A 16660-nucleotide genomic window follows, 5' to 3' on the forward strand; every position below is an offset into this window, starting at 1 on the left:
CACCAACACTTCCAGTAAGGGAAGACTCTTATATATTTCCATGATCGCACGGACGATCAATCACTGATATCCAACAGATCGCTTTGAAGAGTTTTCAGTTGTGCCTACGTCGACAAAGTATCTTCTCTAACTGCGATCAAAAACGCCTGTACCCTACGTGAGAATTATTTTTTAAAGGATTCGAAGATCATCTACGATCATGTCTTGTCAGCATTTCTCATTTCTATTTCATAATAAAATTACATCAATATGAGTGTACTAGTTGAAAACACTTTTTTATTTATTTCTGATCGTACTAGCCCATGTTAGCCGAATGTCTGGTGTAGGGAGCAATCAGATTGTTAAGTCAGTTTAGCAAAAGATGTCAAACATTCAAGTGATGTATAAATATAAAAGGGAAGAATAGCAGGGAAAATCTTACCACCAACTGTCTTGAATATTAACGGACATAATCAATGAAAAAAGGAAATTGATTGCCCTAACGATCGTACTCATTCCTGTCCGTACTGGTAGTAATCGATTGCGAGATTGCGTTTCCGCAGTTGCTCATCGATCCATTCACGGAACAATGCCACATTCACGTACACCCCGGGCACACCTTCTTTGCCACAGTCAATGCCCCACGCCACTATACCGGCCTGATAGTAGCCGTTTGCCACGCCAGGGATCGGGCAGACGAGCGGCGACCCACCGTCGCCTTTACACGTGTCGCGGCCCTTCTCACCCCCGGCGCAGATGAAACTCTCGTGCAGCTTAAATCGCCGTCCGAGGTGCGTCATACGTAACGCCCGCTGACAAGCGCCCCTTGGCACCAGAGGCAGCTCGACCTTCTTCATAATCACCTGCAACATGCCCTCGTAGCCAAACACATCCTTGCCCCAGCCGGATGCGACGCAGCGCACCGGATCGAAGATGTAGTCCGCCGGCGGCAGGCAAATCGTGTTGACCGTCGCCATCAGATCGACCGGTTTGTCCAGGAACAGCAATGCCACGTTGTTCAGTGCGGCTGGCGCGAAAAATTCCTCATGGAAAGCGATCTCCACCACGTTACGATCCTGCGAATGAAACCAATCAAAACCAATGGAATGAGGCTATAACGCACTAGTTTTCATATCCTTACCTGATGCGGGAATGGTTCGTTCCTATTCTGGGTGTCCCACTCGCCAAGCCGCACTTTGAGCGAGGCGGCCGTACTGTTCTGTACGCAGTGTGCCGCCGTAAGGATGACGGACGGATGGATGAGCGATCCTCCACAGTTAAACATGTTCAGCTTTTTGCCCAGTGCCTCCCGCCCCTCAAGGATGGCCGCCATCCACGGGAACTCACCGTACTCCGATTCACCTTTATAGTTGTCGGTGATGCTAAACTTGACACCGTTCGAATTGCGCACACCGCATGTTTGTTGGAAGCCAGTAGCTGAACCGACCGGGGGCCGGTTCGTTGCAGCTTTGAGATTTTCTTGGAAATTGAAAAACCATATTTAACTGTTTACTAAATGTTAATAGTTAATTTAACTGGTTATAAAAGTGGAAAGCCCGATCCGAATATACAGAGCAATGTATTATAAGGAAAAGTTAAATTTTGATCGGATTGTACAATCTTACACCTGTTATCATATTCTTCCACGTCCACCACTGCACCCTCTAAGATTGGAAGGTCTATTACCCGATTTCACGTTGTTTGCCCCACCGGATGACAACAGGTTAGCTCTTTGCGCTGCAACGCTCGGCACTTGCTCGGCAGCTACATTCAACGCTTCCCCAGCACCGTTGCCTGTTGCTGGTGCCTTTAGCAGTTCGCCCAACTCATCCCGCGGCTCATCGTCCTCATCCTTTGGGTAGGGGCAGCACGTTTCCAAATAGCTACATTCGTCCTCGGGATTCAATCGTAGACTGATGACGTATGCGCCATTGTCTTCCAGCTCGCCGGATTGACACTTTGCCACTGGTACGCACTCTCCACCGTCACATGGCTGTGAGAGATTAAATAAAGGGGACGTTTTATTCGTGAAGCAACACTGCAAACCGCTTAGGACTTGCACCACTTACCTTAGCTTCTTCACTCTCACCATGCGCCAATAGCAGGCAGGAAGCTAGCGTTAGCCCGATACGCCACAAAGGTATCATTATCAGACCGGATGAGTTATGTCGCCGCAATAGAGATCACCACACGAATCTAAAAAAAAGCTCTATCGATCACAGTCCGATTTACACGATGGCTTTTGGTGGGGGATTTCCCAGCCCGATACAAAAAAAAACCCATCAAACCGGCTTCACTGATTAGCATTACCTTACGTGTGAACTAAGTTCCAAAAACTGTACAATAAGCTAGGTAGGCTGTGGAGCCGATTTTTCTACTGCGAGAACAACGGCAGTGCCACGGGCTGGTGCTGGCGAAAATTGAGAACCACTCCACGGTGCGGTCCAGTCGAAACTGATTCGAGCGTTTGCTGGCAAACTCTTTTGCTCGGAGTCACCCGGTTTTGTTTCAGAAATTGTTCGAGAACTAAAACCAGCTTCTCAAAGCTGCTGTACCGTACCATTCCCGGTTCATCTTTTCACTCGTTTGCGTGTCGCCATACTAGATGAGTAAGTTTTTTTTTTTTGTAAATTTTATGTTATTAAAGCCACCCCACTAAAACACGTTTGGAGGAATGTGTGCGTATGTTATGCTTCCCCACTTGTTTGGACGACCTTGCTGCAAACCGTCGTTGAATGAACTCCTAATCTTTTTTTTAGAAGCGAGCAAGGAAGCAGGAAAGATACAAAAATATGCTGATGCTTGTTTTATTTCTCTATCAGTTTTAAGGTTCGATCTTCCAGCTGAGATGGAAGTTTTATAAGCGCGATCTTCAGTGGTACGAAAGAGTAATTCGACTGGTTGGGCTTGCTCTGAGGTCCCATACTATGTTGCCTGTTACATCAACCAATTGAAAAGCCTAAAGTTTCATAAAAATGCCACTTTTAACGACCCAAATCTTTGACATCACGCTTCCTGCAAGCAAGCGTTTGCAATCCTCAAAATACAGAGTTTCTTAGGAGTTCTCATGGCTGTGAAACACTTTAGTGACTCTTTCTTCCACGAAATGAACTTAATGTAATGGGAATTGGACTCTATAGCACCCCTTCCAACGAATTTCCAAGAAGTCTGTCCGAAAAGGGTGCCATAGAGTCCTTCCAATTTCCATCAAATTAAGTTAACTTCCCATGAGATAGAATCAAAGAACAGTTCCCCAACTATGAGAACACCCGGAAAACTCTGTATTGCAAAAGCTGTCTGAAACCCTTAAGTCAGATTCTAGCAGTTGGGAAATAAGATTCCGTTATGTAGTAAGGTGATTTACTGGCCTGTTAGGCTCACAAGGCCATTAAATTGTTATCTACCCAAAACAGGTTATTCTGTACTCTCTGTATTCCATGCGGAGGTGTGTTCTACAAAAAGATGCTAAATTCTTTTGTAAGACCGGTCATCATGAACATCATAGACTAGCATTATGCAAATTGAAGTAACGCTAGCACCACGCTCATCCCGGATCCATTCTTAAACTACGTTACACTCGTCAGTGCCTCATGAGATACTGTTGTTGGGTGTGGTCAGGGTACAAAATATGGACTCAACGCTGTTTGAGGTTCAGGAACTGGAATGGATAAAGTTCGACAGTTTTTTGGCTAGTATCGAGATTGAAAAACCATCCATTACAAAGATGGCGAACTCATGGGAACCTCGAGCGATGTAATGATTGTATGCCACAGTCTAAGATTCTTTTGTAACGTTATTCTATTTCTTTTTTTTGGCGTTACACACCTACGCGATCATGTCGGCCTATAATACATGCGAGAATTATAAGGTACCAAGCAGTTCCCGTATGGTCAGTCCTTGCTATGAAGGACGGGGGGGGGGGGGGGTCCTGCTTGCTAACTGTCTAACTGTCGATTTAATCTCATGGAGATTTCGGTACCAACTCCAATTTCTATTCCGGAACTGATTCCAAATCCGAAGCCGATTCGGATTCCGGACCTGATTCCGATTCCGGGCTGGAATTGGTTCTCACAAAACTTCAAGTTTCCCATCACCAAATCACTCAACAAATTGTGGAAAAAAGTGAGATGAGTTCAAAAATTCGTTAGAAAGTACCCAGGTTACACGCATGTCTTAAACTTGCATGCAAAGTGACTGAAAATATCGGAAGGATTGGACCACTTTTGTAGGTTTCTCATCCCTGGATTAACCAACAGATGGCAAAAAGCCAAATAAATACAGAAAGCTTTCAATAAATCCTGATCCTGATTTACAGGTGATTTTCTGTGTAGAGAATCTGGATCATGTTTTACCTTAGATATGAGTGTAAAATGCTCATGAAACCCCTCTTTTTAAAGGAAATAAATTACCTGTTTTTTTGGCAAGCTAACAGGGATAATTGAGCCAAATAAAAAGAACAACAACAAACTACAGAGCACAACCGCTCCCTGCAAAGTAGCTGTCATCGAACGAGATTTAGCTGCCTAGTGTCTGTAAGTGTGTGCTTTTGTGTTACAAAATTCCACCTGCGTGCATCTGTGTTGGTTCATCGATCGCTGCAGTACGTTGCTGGGAACTGATCACCGTTGACAGTTTACTATGCGATGTCGGGCAGATGCGTCGGCTCACAAGTGTTGTACTAGCGTCAACAACGAATGTGTTTGTGTGGGTGAGTGTGTGTGTGTGTGTTTATCTATTTTGCTGCCCCGGTGAACCACTAAACAAAAGTACATACCAGCACCGGCTACCATCGGGTTTGCCCAGCCATGAGTCGCGATCTGTGTGACGAAACGTTCCCCGCCAACCTGCTGATCGAGTTCGACGAGCTGGACGATGAGATACCGATCAGTCCGGAGCTGCCGAAGCGCCACCAGCAGCCGGAAAGCTTTACGGATCATCACCGCCACCTGACGTCCGCGACCAAGCGGATCATTTCCGACAAAAACAACGGTAAGTGGACAAGCCGAGTGTCGTTCCCGTTCGCTCAAAGTGTGATGCCACTACATACCCTTTCCGATCTTTCCCCACCAGTGGACGATCGCAACGGGTCGCGCATGGTGATATCGGGCTCGTCAAACACCTCCAGCGGCCACTCGTCACTGTCGACCGAGGGCGAGAACCGCAGCAGCTCTACGAGCGATCGGGACACGAGCCGGGACCTTAGCAAACGCTTACCGTCCCGTCCATCGGATGTCGGAGGCCCCGGACCGGCACTGCTGCTGCTCGGCGAGCAGCGCAACACGGACAAGCTAACGCTCAAGGCGCGCAAAATACGTCAGCCGCGCTCGATGGAGAGCTTGCTGCAGAGCAAGGACCAGCGGCTGAAGCTAGCGGTCACCCCGCTCGGCAAGGGCATCGGTGGCGGCAGCACCGGCAACGTGAGTGTGGCCAGCGTCGGCACAACGTTCCAGCAGCAGCACTACCAGCGCCACCGGTCCAAGTACGGGCACGTGCAGAGCAAGGTGAAGCAGATGATCGAGGAGATGAAGCCGCCGCCGGCCAGCGGCCGGGACCGGAAGACGCTCGTGCGCCACAAATCGATGCCCGAAACGTCGTACGATGCCGACTCGAAGGACGAGGTACGTTCGAGCGCCGTGCAGTGCAGTGCTAGAGGAGCGTCCCCGGTGCGATCATGTTGGTGTCGCTGCTTGTCCGTTTACTTTCAGGAGGAGGAAGCGATCGAGCAGGAGAACGACGTGGAAACGTTGCGCTCGGTCGTGCGGGAGCTGCGCCTGCACATGAGCAGCCTCGAGCAGCAGCTCACCCTGTGCCGCACGAGCGTGTTCAACGAGCTGGCCGCGCTGCAGTCCAAAAACAGTGCGCTGCGGCTCGAGAACGACCACCTGCTGGAGCAGGAGCGGGCACGCGAGCAGCGCCGGCAGCTGCTGCGCGAGCAGCAAACCACGGCCGGCTCGTGCTACGGCAGCCAGTCCTCGCTGTACAAGGTGCAGCCGCAGGGGCAACCGACCAGCACCATCGCCACCCAGACGAGCCCCACCGACGACTTGCTGTTTGAGTTTTTGCTCGCCAGCCCACCGACCTCGTCCCATCCGGCACCGGGCGCCGCCCTGTCCAGCGGTGACTGTGAGCCGGACGGGGACTTTTCGCCCGACTACGAGCAGCTGCTACCGTCGCTGGCCGGTTCGCCGGCGGCTGGCGGGCGGCCGGAGCTGCGCCGCCGCACACCGTCCGTACGGTCGCCGCCGGCAGCCGGCCGGTTCGAGACCGGTCAGCCGGCCGAGGAGTGTGTCGCGTGTCACGAGTGCCGGCGCCGCAGGAAGAAGCGCAAATCGCGCAAACAGAAGCTGGCCAGCCTGTTCTGCATCCGGCAGCACGATGAGTCGCTTTAAAGGGCGGCAAGTTCAGAGACCAATTCGATCCATTCCAGTGATCCGGACTACGCTACGAACGGGCCAATTATCTAGTACATTAATTAGTATCATTTATTTTACATCGTGTTTTACCGGTCACAACGTTGCGTTTACTCTGAATGTCGGCCACTGTGTTGGAGTGTATCTGTGTGTGTGTGTGAGTGTTGTTTGTATGTTCATATGCTTTTGTTTTTTGTTTGCCTACTCCCTAAACCTTTCCAAATTTATACATCGCTCCGGTAGCCGGTATAGTTTAAGTACATTGTGTCTCTTTTCTCTCTTTGGTTTCTAGTCACGTTTCTCCCCAATTATTAGCGAGCCTACCCTTGCGTACATCCCAACCTTTCCCACAAAAAAACCCCAATCACACACATCTCATCATGACAAAGGAAGGAAAATGATAACGAACGAGATTCTGTATGTAAGCGCCACCTATTCCAAAACGACCCAATCATGCACGCCCTTACGCAGCCCGCTCTTAGAGATATTGGTTTTGCCCCACTCACACTGTACAGCTGCACTCCTTTAGCAAAGGTTAGGGCAATACTACTATCCACCAAAAAAACGATGAGCCGATGCTCCGTCAGTCCAATCAGGCTAGAGTTAAGAAGCGTCGATCGACTGTGGAAGGGTGAAACTGTGAAATAGAGCATTCGGGAGGAGAGATTTCTAAACGCCACGCTGTCCCACTGCGCTTTTCTACTGCTGTGTGCCTGGAGGGATGGGGCAAGATGTCACCGAGTTCGCGCTGGAGTTCGCGCTTTAATCCTGCGATGAGCCGGTATCGAGTAGCGAGCTGGTAGCGTTGTAGAGCAGCGTCGCCGCCACCGTTGCCAGCTGTTGCGCACCGTCCAGTGGTGGGGAAGGGGCGCCGGTTGGTGCCATCGTACTGATCCCTTCCATCCCACTCCTCAGTGTGGTGAAGCTGGTGGCCGCCGTAGCCAACGGCGTGATGCTGCTGGACGGCGTCGTCGCTTCCGGCGCAGCCGTACTGCGCAGAATCGCCACCGTAAGCGTGGTGAGCAGCGTGGTCGCAACGGTCGTGCTGGTGCTGGCGCTACTAATACCCCCGCTGCCAGCCACCGGATGGCTCCCGTTGATGCCCATCCCGCCCGTCGGCGGTTGGTTCGGCTTCGGTGGCACGAACGGGTACTGCGGGCAGGGGTTCGGTAGCTGCGGCCCGAGCATCGCATCGAACACGTACCCCACGAGCGAACCGGCCGTCAGGCCAATGTTGTACGAGAGCGTCATCATGTTGCCGGTCACTTCGCGCAGCGTCGCCGACACCTTGTCCGGGGCGAGCATCATCGGCAGGCTGCCGGCCAGCCCGTTCGTGATGCCGAGCGCCGCCGTGAAGATGAATGCGGCCGCCTCGCCCGCAATGACGGGCTGCTCGCGCGGCGAGCAGCACAGCAGGATGAGCGGCACGAGCAGGGCGCGCAGGCCCGACATCAGGATGAGCTGGCGGCGGGACCAACCGTACGGTACGGCAGCCAGCAGCTTGCCGACCACGTCCGACGCGTTGAAGGTGAACATCAGCAGCACCGGCATCCAGGTGCCGAGGTTGCACGATATGATCTCCGACTCGATGCCGGGATAGAGCGAAAGCGTCACGCAGTAGGCCATCGCAATGCAGGCCATGTAGGGGTAGATGGCGCGGGCCACCTTCCACCGCGATTCGAGCCCGCTGCGAAAGCTGCCCAGCCGGCCCGAGCTGCAGATGTCGGGCGTCATCACGTGCTCCACCTTGAACGCGACGTTCGGTACGTCCGCGTTCGGGGCGGCCGTTGCGGTTATCGAGCGGGTTGCGGTCGTGGTTCCACCGGCCGAAGACGTCAGGTTTGTCATGTTGGTTTCTAGCACTGTTTCGCCGGCGGTAGGATTGGACAGGTCGTACACCGGGTTGCTGAAAGGAGGAAGCGAGATAGAGGGCCGTTATTGGATATGTCTCAGGATCTAATAGGAGTAATGTTCTGCTTTATGAATCTTTTCAGCAGAATCATTTATATGAACCGTCGATAAAGAGTCATCTGAATGATACATCGAATTTGAAACAGGACCTTCAGATTCATAAATTATTGACATATCAAGAAAATTTCATTAATCCAGCAAGTTTGTATGATTTATTTATAAAAAATTCGAAATTTTGAAGTTTCATTAAGATTTGATGACTCAAGAATCTGGAAAGTTTCGTGAATTTTCTTTAATTCCTCAATTTTCTTCTTCTTCTTCTTCTTTGGCTCAACAACCGATGCCGGTCAAGGCCTACCAACCCACTTGTGGGGTTGGCTTTCAGTGACTTATTGATTTCCCCCCATAGCAGGATAGTCAGTCCTACGTATGGCGGCACGGTCTATTTGGGGCTTGAACCCATGACGGGCATGTTATTAAGTCGTACGAGTTGACGACTGTACCATGAGACCGGCTCAATTTTAAAGATATTTAATCCGTAACATGCGAAACTCGTGAATAATTATACGAGATATCCCAACGATGTTGAAAATGGTTAGAGGACCTTACCTAAAGCTTAGCGCTGTTGATCCCGGCGGCATGTGTACGGGTGGGCTGGAGTCTAGCGTTAGGACACCGTACCGCGTACTCGATATGTCTCCATCTAGGGTTTCACTCTAATGAGGGAACAAAACAAAAAAGAGATGCAAAATAGTGAATAACTTAGTGGATCCAAGTTTGCGCGACTCTCATACATCACCTACCAGTGTGTGATCGTCGTCCGGGCGGAGGACAATTTTGGCACAGGCCTTCATGTAGTACCGCACGAACGGCGAGTGGGTCGTGATTGAGTGCAGCACGTAGCTGAATGCAATGTACACGGTCGAGGTTAGAAAGAAGATGGCCGTCGAGGCGCGGTCACTCTTGATCAGCAGCTTCGTGACGACACGGTTGGAAGATACTAAGAATCCGGCCAAACCTGCAAACCAGGGAAAGAAAAATAAGAAATAATGTTATGATGTTGTGGTAAGATATCTCTCCAGAGGTACTCAGATATTCGCTGGTTTGGTCTTGAGAGGAGAGTTCATTTCTGGAAGATATTCCTCCAGTAGTATTCAAACATTCGAGAGTTATTGTTGAGTACTTCGGAATTCCTGCCAAATAAATCCGTCATGGGTTCAAGTCTAGAATGAACCATCCTCCAGTAGGAAGGCTACGTGTTACGGAAAGCCTGCATAGGTCGCGCATGTAGAAAAGATCTTCAGAGAAATATCTTCGTTAGTCCTGCCAGATATTTCTCCAGAGGTGCTGAGATTGTGAAAACATATCTTCAGAATAGATACGTCTGTATTCCAGAGATTTTACCGAAAATCCTCCAAAGATATTCAGATATTTTTCAAGTATCTTTATCCCATTATTCAAACCTGTTTTTCGACCCGTGGTATACTGATATTCCTCAGACGTGGAGTACCTTTCGATATTCCTGCAACATATTCCTTGAGAGATATTCAGATATTTCGAAATTCAGAGGAACATCTTTGTTATTCCAACCAAGTCTACACCTACGGGGTATTCAGATGTTTCCCAGAAATATATTCAAAGGAGGAGTACCTTGTTGAGTCCCGCCGGACATTCCATCGGTGGTGATCAGATATTCTCCACCCATATCTTAGATATTTCTACCAATTATACCCACCAATTGGTGTATACTTACTCTCTCCGGCCATTACCGCCTGCGTGTACTGTTTCGGCAGCATGCTCGCGAACCCATAGAAGCTGGACTGCTGGATCGTGCAGCCCATGGCAACGAGCGATACCGCCGCCAGGTTGACCGAGTAGGCCGTTTTGGCGGTGAACATGTGCCAGGCCACCTCGCACAGGGCCACAAACACGAGCGTCGTGAAGGAAACGGCGTAGCCTGTTGCGTCGAAGGGTGCGAACAGTGCGAGCGTTAGTTACGTGGTGTTACGTGTTGGGAACATGGGCAAAACCTACCGAACGCTACCCGCACCCGGAAGGGTGCTAGCGTGAGAAACACGTTGTTCAGCAATACCGTCGCCAGTGCGACGATGATGTAAGTCATCGACATGTCGAGCGCAACGGACTGGCCCGGGAACCGTGACTGCCAGTAGTCGGCCGCGATTATAAAGCTAAAAAAAAATGGAGGGGTTGTGATGAGAGGGTGCATAGGTGGGTGTGGAAAACTTCAAGTACACGCGTACTAGAGACACTCCGGGGAAGCAGAACGGTGACGATGCCGTAACGCCGTTAGCGAGTGCAGATGTACCGAAGGATTAAATCCAGTTGTATCCTTGCTACCAAAACACTCACACACACACACACATACAGACAAACTCGTCTTCGTTCTCTCTCTATCACACACACACACACATATACATACTTGTACGCACCTGTTATAGGGAAGGACGAACCCGACACCGGCCGTCATGAGGGCGAAGAAGACGAGACGGCGCCGATCCTTGGGCGGCCCTCCACCGTCCAGCTCGGGACTGTCGGCAGTGTCGAAGGTACGACGCCCTTCCAGCGGCTCGTAGGAGGAGGTATGCCCGCCCCCATTACTATCACCGCCTCCTCCGCCTCCCCTGCCGTTGCTGCTACCCGTTTCCGATGCTTCCATCATCCTGCGCGCTGCCCAGGTGTGACCTTCTTTCGACGCAAACCGTTTTGAGGGCGATGAAGCTTCCCGTCCCACGCGTGGGCACGAGAAAGTGGGACCCCTCCCTCCCTCTCTCCTACCGAGCGTGATTTGTACCTTCACACTCACAAACACACACACACGCACACAAACACCTATACAATGGGGTGACCGATGCGAGCTGGGCAAAACTACTCGGAGGCGTTCCCGGGGCAGCTGGTGACCCCGTCGGGCAGGGGTTGTTGCCGCTTCCCTGTGCACACTACACGGCCGTACTCGCACAAGCTGTGAAACGCGTTTCGATCGTTTCGATTTTTCACGCTGCTCATCCTTGATGTTCCCTTGACAGCGTCGCGCACGACGCGGCCGTTTGGCGTCGCCTACTGTCTGAAACTAGTGCAAAAACACACACACACACACACTCGTGCACACAACGGCACAGCAGAGAGAGAGAGCGCGCACAGAGGAAGCAGAAAAAGAAGAACAGGTGAAATTGTTTATCCCCGTACGCACTTTTCAGCCTCCGCAAAGGTCACAGACGGCACACAATCGATAGCATGGTATGCTGCTCGCTTTTTTGTTTCCTCCACCGTTCTCGCTGGAATCACTGGTTGGCACGCGATTGGAACAGATTTTCCACCGCACTGGCCGACGGCAGCAGCCGGAAGTGGGACGGATGTGAGGGGGCAGCACCGTTACACCGTGCACTGGGCGGCACGGCCATCCGGACACACTTTCCAGAGGCCATTTTGGCGGGGGGGGGGGGGGGGGGGGAGTAAGTTTGCCCTGGTGTTCCACTACCTAAATCTGCCACACTTAGCCTAAACAGCACAGCGAGGACTGTAAAGCCATTTGTTCACTTTTCTACGGATCGGGAAAACGTTTTTGCTTTTGCTCGGAAAACACGGATAAAACACACACAGGTCCCCGAGTCGTCCAGACCGCTACCGGGCCACCTTACGGGCTGCAGGGAACGTACAGCTATGACAAGATGGATATATTTATGTTTCTGTTTTTTTTTCTGGCCCGCACGCACACGCACCGACGGCAGCTCGCCAAATGCGTCCTGCGCATATGAACGCAGTGGCTCGGCTTTTCCCACTTGCTATCGGTTTGTGTTCTATCTCTTTCTCTCTTGTATGACTGTCGCTTTTGCCCGTTGTCCCGCTCGTGCGGTGTTGCTGGAATGTGTTGGACTGTCAAATAATTTTAAAAATGACCATGCTGCTCCATCGACTTTTCGCCGTGGCATGCATTGGAAGAATTTAGCAAAATAAGTATCTATTTAAAACAAGGAATAACATCTGTGATGTGCTGTATTTGTTTTCAAATGCCTGTAAACGTTATTAATTACAATAATAGAAATAATAATTTTATTAGCGAACAGTTTAAACCATATTTGTTGATTTATATTGTTTGATTTTCCATTAATTGTTATCTAGCTCTTCCCATAGGAAAGATAAATATTTTTTTAAAATTATCATCATTCTAATAAGATTAATTTTTGTAAGCTAATTTTGCATTTTTTTTCATAAATGTTTTTTCCAAATTTATACGTTTTGCGATGGAGTCAGCACTGTCCAGTGAAAGCGTTTCGGGGAAAACCAGCTCCAGTTCATCGGAATTTAATAGGATAAAATTCGGCAACCAAAGCAGTTTTCTGCTGAGCCGTTAGCTGCCCTGATTTCAGCCGCTTTTCCGGAGTCGCTCAAATAGCCGCCCGCGTTTGACAGTTCTGTCCGCGGCTCTGCACACCGTGGTAGAAATTTAAAAAAAATTGCGACGCACAACAATTCAGAAAAAATCGTTTTCCTGTTACCATATGAAAATTTTGAAGAAAAAAAAAATACCGAAATTTTATCAAGTTGTGTTGTAAAAATCCACAAATTGTTATTAAAAAAAACTGATTTTTGCACGCTGTCATTGGTAAATACCGCAACACGGCCCACTGTGCAACTGACGTGTTTTTGTCGTTTATTTTGGGTTGATTCATCTTCGGCCCTACATTCCGCTCGGCTGTAGAAAGTGCGCAGGGAGCTTGAAATTGTTGTTTAGTGCTAAAGTTACCCCAAATTTCGTGACGATTGTTAGAGCAAAACAAGAAAGGTTTGCCCGTGCAACACGTGCAACGAAACGATTGAGAAGATAACCAGCGAAGCAAGTGCAAGAAAAAAAAGCGGTGCAACGCACAACACAAACAAACCCCGACTAATCATCATCATCATCGTCGTCATTTGTGCAAGAATAAAAGGTCGTAGTTATTTGCTGCGACGAGCGTGACTCATCAGTCGAGCTGGACCACCAATCGCGGGGCGATAAGCGTGAAAATTAGCAGCCGAGTGTGGCTGTGTGGCTGTGTGGCTGTAGTTGGTGAAGCTACAACGTTAGGCAATCCTCGTGTGATCTATTGTTTCGAGCGGGAGGGAAAAGCGGTCTAGAAAATGTCGCTAAACACCGCACACGCCAACAATGGCGTACTGATACACGCTGGCGAAGGGTAAGTTGGCCATGTTGTTTCGTTGGCTTACTTTTTCTACACAAATGTAAACACAACGCGCACACACACACACACACACACACACACACACACACATACACATGCGTCATTACCCTAGAACGGTCTGGTAATGTAAGCAGACCAGTGGCAGATACGATAATTTTCCGGACATTTCCATCCATCACCATTCTTCCATTGTGATTGTTTTTCCTATCGCTTCTTCTCCCCCTACAGAATACTCATCTTCAGCGATCATGTGACGATTGAGTTCTCGGGCCACAGCAACGGTGCGATGAAGGGTAGCAAGCAGGGCCGCGTCTACCTCACCACGCACCGCGTCATCTACAACGGCAAGAGCGAGACGGACGCGCTGCGCTCCTTCAGCATGCCGTTCGTGTCGATGCGCGAGGTCGAGGTGGAGCAGCCCGTCTTCGGCGCGAACTACATCAAGGGCAAGGTGCAGGCCCAGCAGAACGGCAACTGGGAGGGCGAGGCGAAGTTTAAGATCGTCTTCAAGCACGGCGGTGCGATCGACTTTGGGCAGGCGATGTTGCGGGCGGCCTCGATCGCCCAGCGCAACGCGGGCAACGCTCCGCCGCCGCCGTACACGCCGCCCGGCGGTGCATGGTATGCGGCGCCACCGCCCGCCTACACCCCGAACCCGTACAACTACGGCTGGGTGCCGGGAGCGGCCGTCTTTCCCGAGCAGCCGCAGCCGAACACGATCTACATGCACGACAGTCCGCCGCCGTACCCGGGCATTGTGCCGGGAGCGGCCGGACCGACCGGACCGGCCGGCTACCCGTATCCGCCACAGCAGCAGCCGCCGCAGCAGCAGCAGTTTGCCGGTGGCTATCCGCATCCGCCGGCGTCCGGTGCCGGCTACCCGATGCAGGCCGGGTTTGTCGGTGGACCGGGCGCTGGCTACCCGAACGGGAACGTGGCGCAAGGTGGCTACCCGCAGCCGGGACCGTCCAGTGGTGCGATGGGCTTTACTGCGCCTCCACAACCGAGTAAGTGAACAGAAGAGGATACTGATAAGACGATGCAAGAGTGGTGGTGATAAATACACTGCTGTAATTTCTGGATTCTGCTTTGCTTGACAAGTGTGAACCATTTTGTGGTTGTTCTGAATAAGTTTTTCATGTCGACGGTTGGCAATATTTAAACAAAGATTGTACTTCCCGTTGTTTAATCAAGGGATGAAGGAAATTGCCATGTGACGAAATTTAGTTCTTTCACATGATTTTCAACACGTCTCAAGCTGGATTGAGTTTGACAGTGCTTTGTGATGTGTTGAAAATGATGTGGAATAATTGAAATTTTAATGTGATGCAAATACACCATTTCACAGCTGTTGAAAATCATCTTGAAGGTGGTGAATGACGACGTCCAAATTGGAAAGTGGCATGGAAAACCTCTTAGGAAAGCGATCTTAGTAGGAAATTAATGTTTTCTATCACAAAAGCGTCTCGTTAAGTAAAGAGAGTAAAGAGAGTTAACAAATAACTCAAAGCCTTCGAGTGCTCTCAGTGAATTTGGGGATTTTTTGAGGATTGTGGAAGCATCTGCAGCTTTTGTCGCGGAACATATGATTTGCGTGCTATCGTTAAGAACTAACGGTGATAAACCGTTTGAATGCTTCAAAATACTGACATCATATCAACATGAACTGCTTGTGAGAACCGCAGTTTTTATCGTAAACCACAGATTGCTCGTAGATTATGGGAACATTTCAAGAGAAGCGGTAACAACTTGTACATACTTTCACCGAATTGCAAGCAGCACGTTGTACTGGACTGAAACTGTCCCAGTGATGACTGGGATACATATTTTTATCGTCCGCTATACTATTCCTTGGGTTCATCGGATGATCTACCCTGCCCTTGAAGCATCTCCTATTCCGCTGAGGAACGTAGAATAACCTCATTGATCCTTACGCCGTGTCGTTAGTATATTCTGATTCAGAACATTTTTGGAATATTTGAATTAATTCCAATGGGAAAAGCAATACTTTTCCCATATGGAAATTACATTTGCGATTTAGATAGCAATTGATCGAAATTGGGTGGATTTTACTTTTTAAAAGGATTTGTAATCGATCTTTATCTAATTGTCGTCCTGAGAAAGAACTCCTCACTCACATTAATTGGATTGCATGGACTATGTACAATATTAAATTTCGTCATAATCTGAATCCATACTGCTCAGCAGGTTCGAATGTCTAATCCAATTATTTAATAGCTCGATTTAATGAAACCTGAAGCTGCAATACTCCTTTTTTTTTAGCTTTTAATGCACACTTTTCATACCTTTCAAATGCTTCTTTTTTTCTACTTTTCCACAGACTCGAAGGAAGCCGAAGCGGCCCAGAGCGCGTACTACGATCCCAACAGACCCCAGACGGCTTACGTTCCACCGCCGGCATATTACGTGAGTTTCGCAACGGCATGAAATCTCCCCCTCCCCCCCCCCCCCTCCTAATGAATTAGTCGCAGCCGCTAATTAATGGATTCGAATTTTCCATATCGCTCGTTTCAGGAACCACCGCCAAGCTACAGTTCGCTCAACAAGAAGGAACAGTAAACAAAAAAAAAAAAGGGAAAACCCGTCGCATGCATCTGTGCATTCGATTACTGTTTTTCATCAAAAACTGAACCCCGAAACCCCGTTCCCCCGCACAGGTGGTGCACACGGCCCTCGCAAAAAAAACGGAATGTGGCCCCCGGTGGGCAGGGGGTGGGTTAAGAGTTGTATAATTTGATTGTTTTCTCTTTTTAATGTAATTGTTTAGATTTTATCGCCGTTTTCTATTGCCGTTGTTGCTTCGCTGCATACAATCACAATTCGGTTGGACATTCTCGGTCGGTCCCTTAAAGGGAAGGGTGACTCCCGATCATGGTTTCGGTGTATGTGCGTGTTTCTGTGCTCATGCAAAAAAAAGCGCAGATGTAGCAAACACTATTTGCCATTTTATTCAACCATTCCCGTATGAAGTGAGCGAAGGTTCCGTCAGCCCAAAAAGGGGCAAGGGGAACGCGCGCATAACTTTGTCGTTGGTTTAGTACTTCTATCCAAACTGCTGCTACGCACTGTTAATTGCACGTACGTGTAAAATTGTATTCAAACAATAAATAACCAGTATCTTATACTAAAGCAAACACATCT

The 16660-nt window shown here is 49.5% G+C and overlaps 4 protein-coding genes across 6 annotated transcripts; 2 read left to right on the forward strand and 2 right to left on the reverse strand.

Annotated features, from left to right (window-relative positions):
- Window positions 1-256: 256 nt before the first annotated feature.
- LOC121598715 (phenoloxidase-activating factor 2-like) lies at window positions 257-2383 on the reverse strand. Of its 2 annotated transcripts, none has more exons than XM_041925943.1 (5): window positions 2290-2383; window positions 2049-2175; window positions 1666-1972; window positions 1121-1458; window positions 257-1055 (listed from the first exon to the last, which is right to left on the reverse strand). In XM_041925943.1, the coding sequence occupies exons 2-5, from the start codon at window positions 2124-2126 to the stop codon at window positions 492-494; spliced, it is 1287 nt and encodes a 428-aa protein (XP_041781877.1). In that variant the 5' UTR covers window positions 2127-2175; window positions 2290-2383; the 3' UTR covers window positions 257-491. The 2 variants fall into 2 exon arrangements, with proteins under 2 accessions (XP_041781877.1, XP_041781878.1); XM_041925944.1 differs by having other exon boundaries at window positions 2049-2188; window positions 2290-2380.
- A 116-nt stretch (window positions 2384-2499) lies between these two features.
- On the forward strand, window positions 2500-6761 carry LOC121598713. 2 transcript variants are annotated; one of them, XM_041925939.1, is made up of 4 exons: window positions 2500-2588; window positions 4377-4968; window positions 5050-5597; window positions 5685-6761. In XM_041925939.1, exons 2-4 carry the CDS (start codon window positions 4785-4787, stop codon window positions 6366-6368), a joined length of 1416 nt encoding a protein of 471 aa, XP_041781873.1. In that variant the 5' UTR covers window positions 2500-2588; window positions 4377-4784; the 3' UTR covers window positions 6369-6761. The 2 variants fall into 2 exon arrangements, with proteins under 2 accessions (XP_041781873.1, XP_041781874.1); XM_041925940.1 differs by having other exon boundaries at window positions 2502-2588; window positions 4412-4968.
- On the reverse strand, window positions 6444-12055 carry LOC121598710 (equilibrative nucleoside transporter 4). The gene is made up of 6 exons (XM_041925936.1): window positions 10751-12055; window positions 10335-10489; window positions 10054-10257; window positions 9104-9318; window positions 8910-9016; window positions 6444-8295 (listed from the first exon to the last, which is right to left on the reverse strand). Exons 1-6 carry the CDS (start codon window positions 10978-10980, stop codon window positions 7152-7154), a joined length of 2055 nt encoding a protein of 684 aa, XP_041781870.1. The 5' UTR covers window positions 10981-12055; the 3' UTR covers window positions 6444-7151.
- A 903-nt stretch (window positions 12056-12958) lies between these two features.
- Window positions 12959-16424, forward strand: LOC121598721 (WW domain-binding protein 2). The gene is made up of 4 exons (XM_041925954.1): window positions 12959-13492; window positions 13727-14505; window positions 15840-15925; window positions 16034-16424. Exons 1-4 carry the CDS (start codon window positions 13437-13439, stop codon window positions 16076-16078), a joined length of 966 nt encoding a protein of 321 aa, XP_041781888.1. The 5' UTR covers window positions 12959-13436; the 3' UTR covers window positions 16079-16424.
- The last annotated feature ends 236 nt before the right edge of the window (window positions 16425-16660 follow it).

The sequence above is a fragment of the Anopheles merus genome, chromosome 3L, assembly GCF_017562075.2.
Source record: "Anopheles merus strain MAF chromosome 3L, AmerM5.1, whole genome shotgun sequence".
Lineage (NCBI taxonomy): Eukaryota > Metazoa > Arthropoda > Insecta > Diptera > Culicidae > Anopheles > Anopheles merus.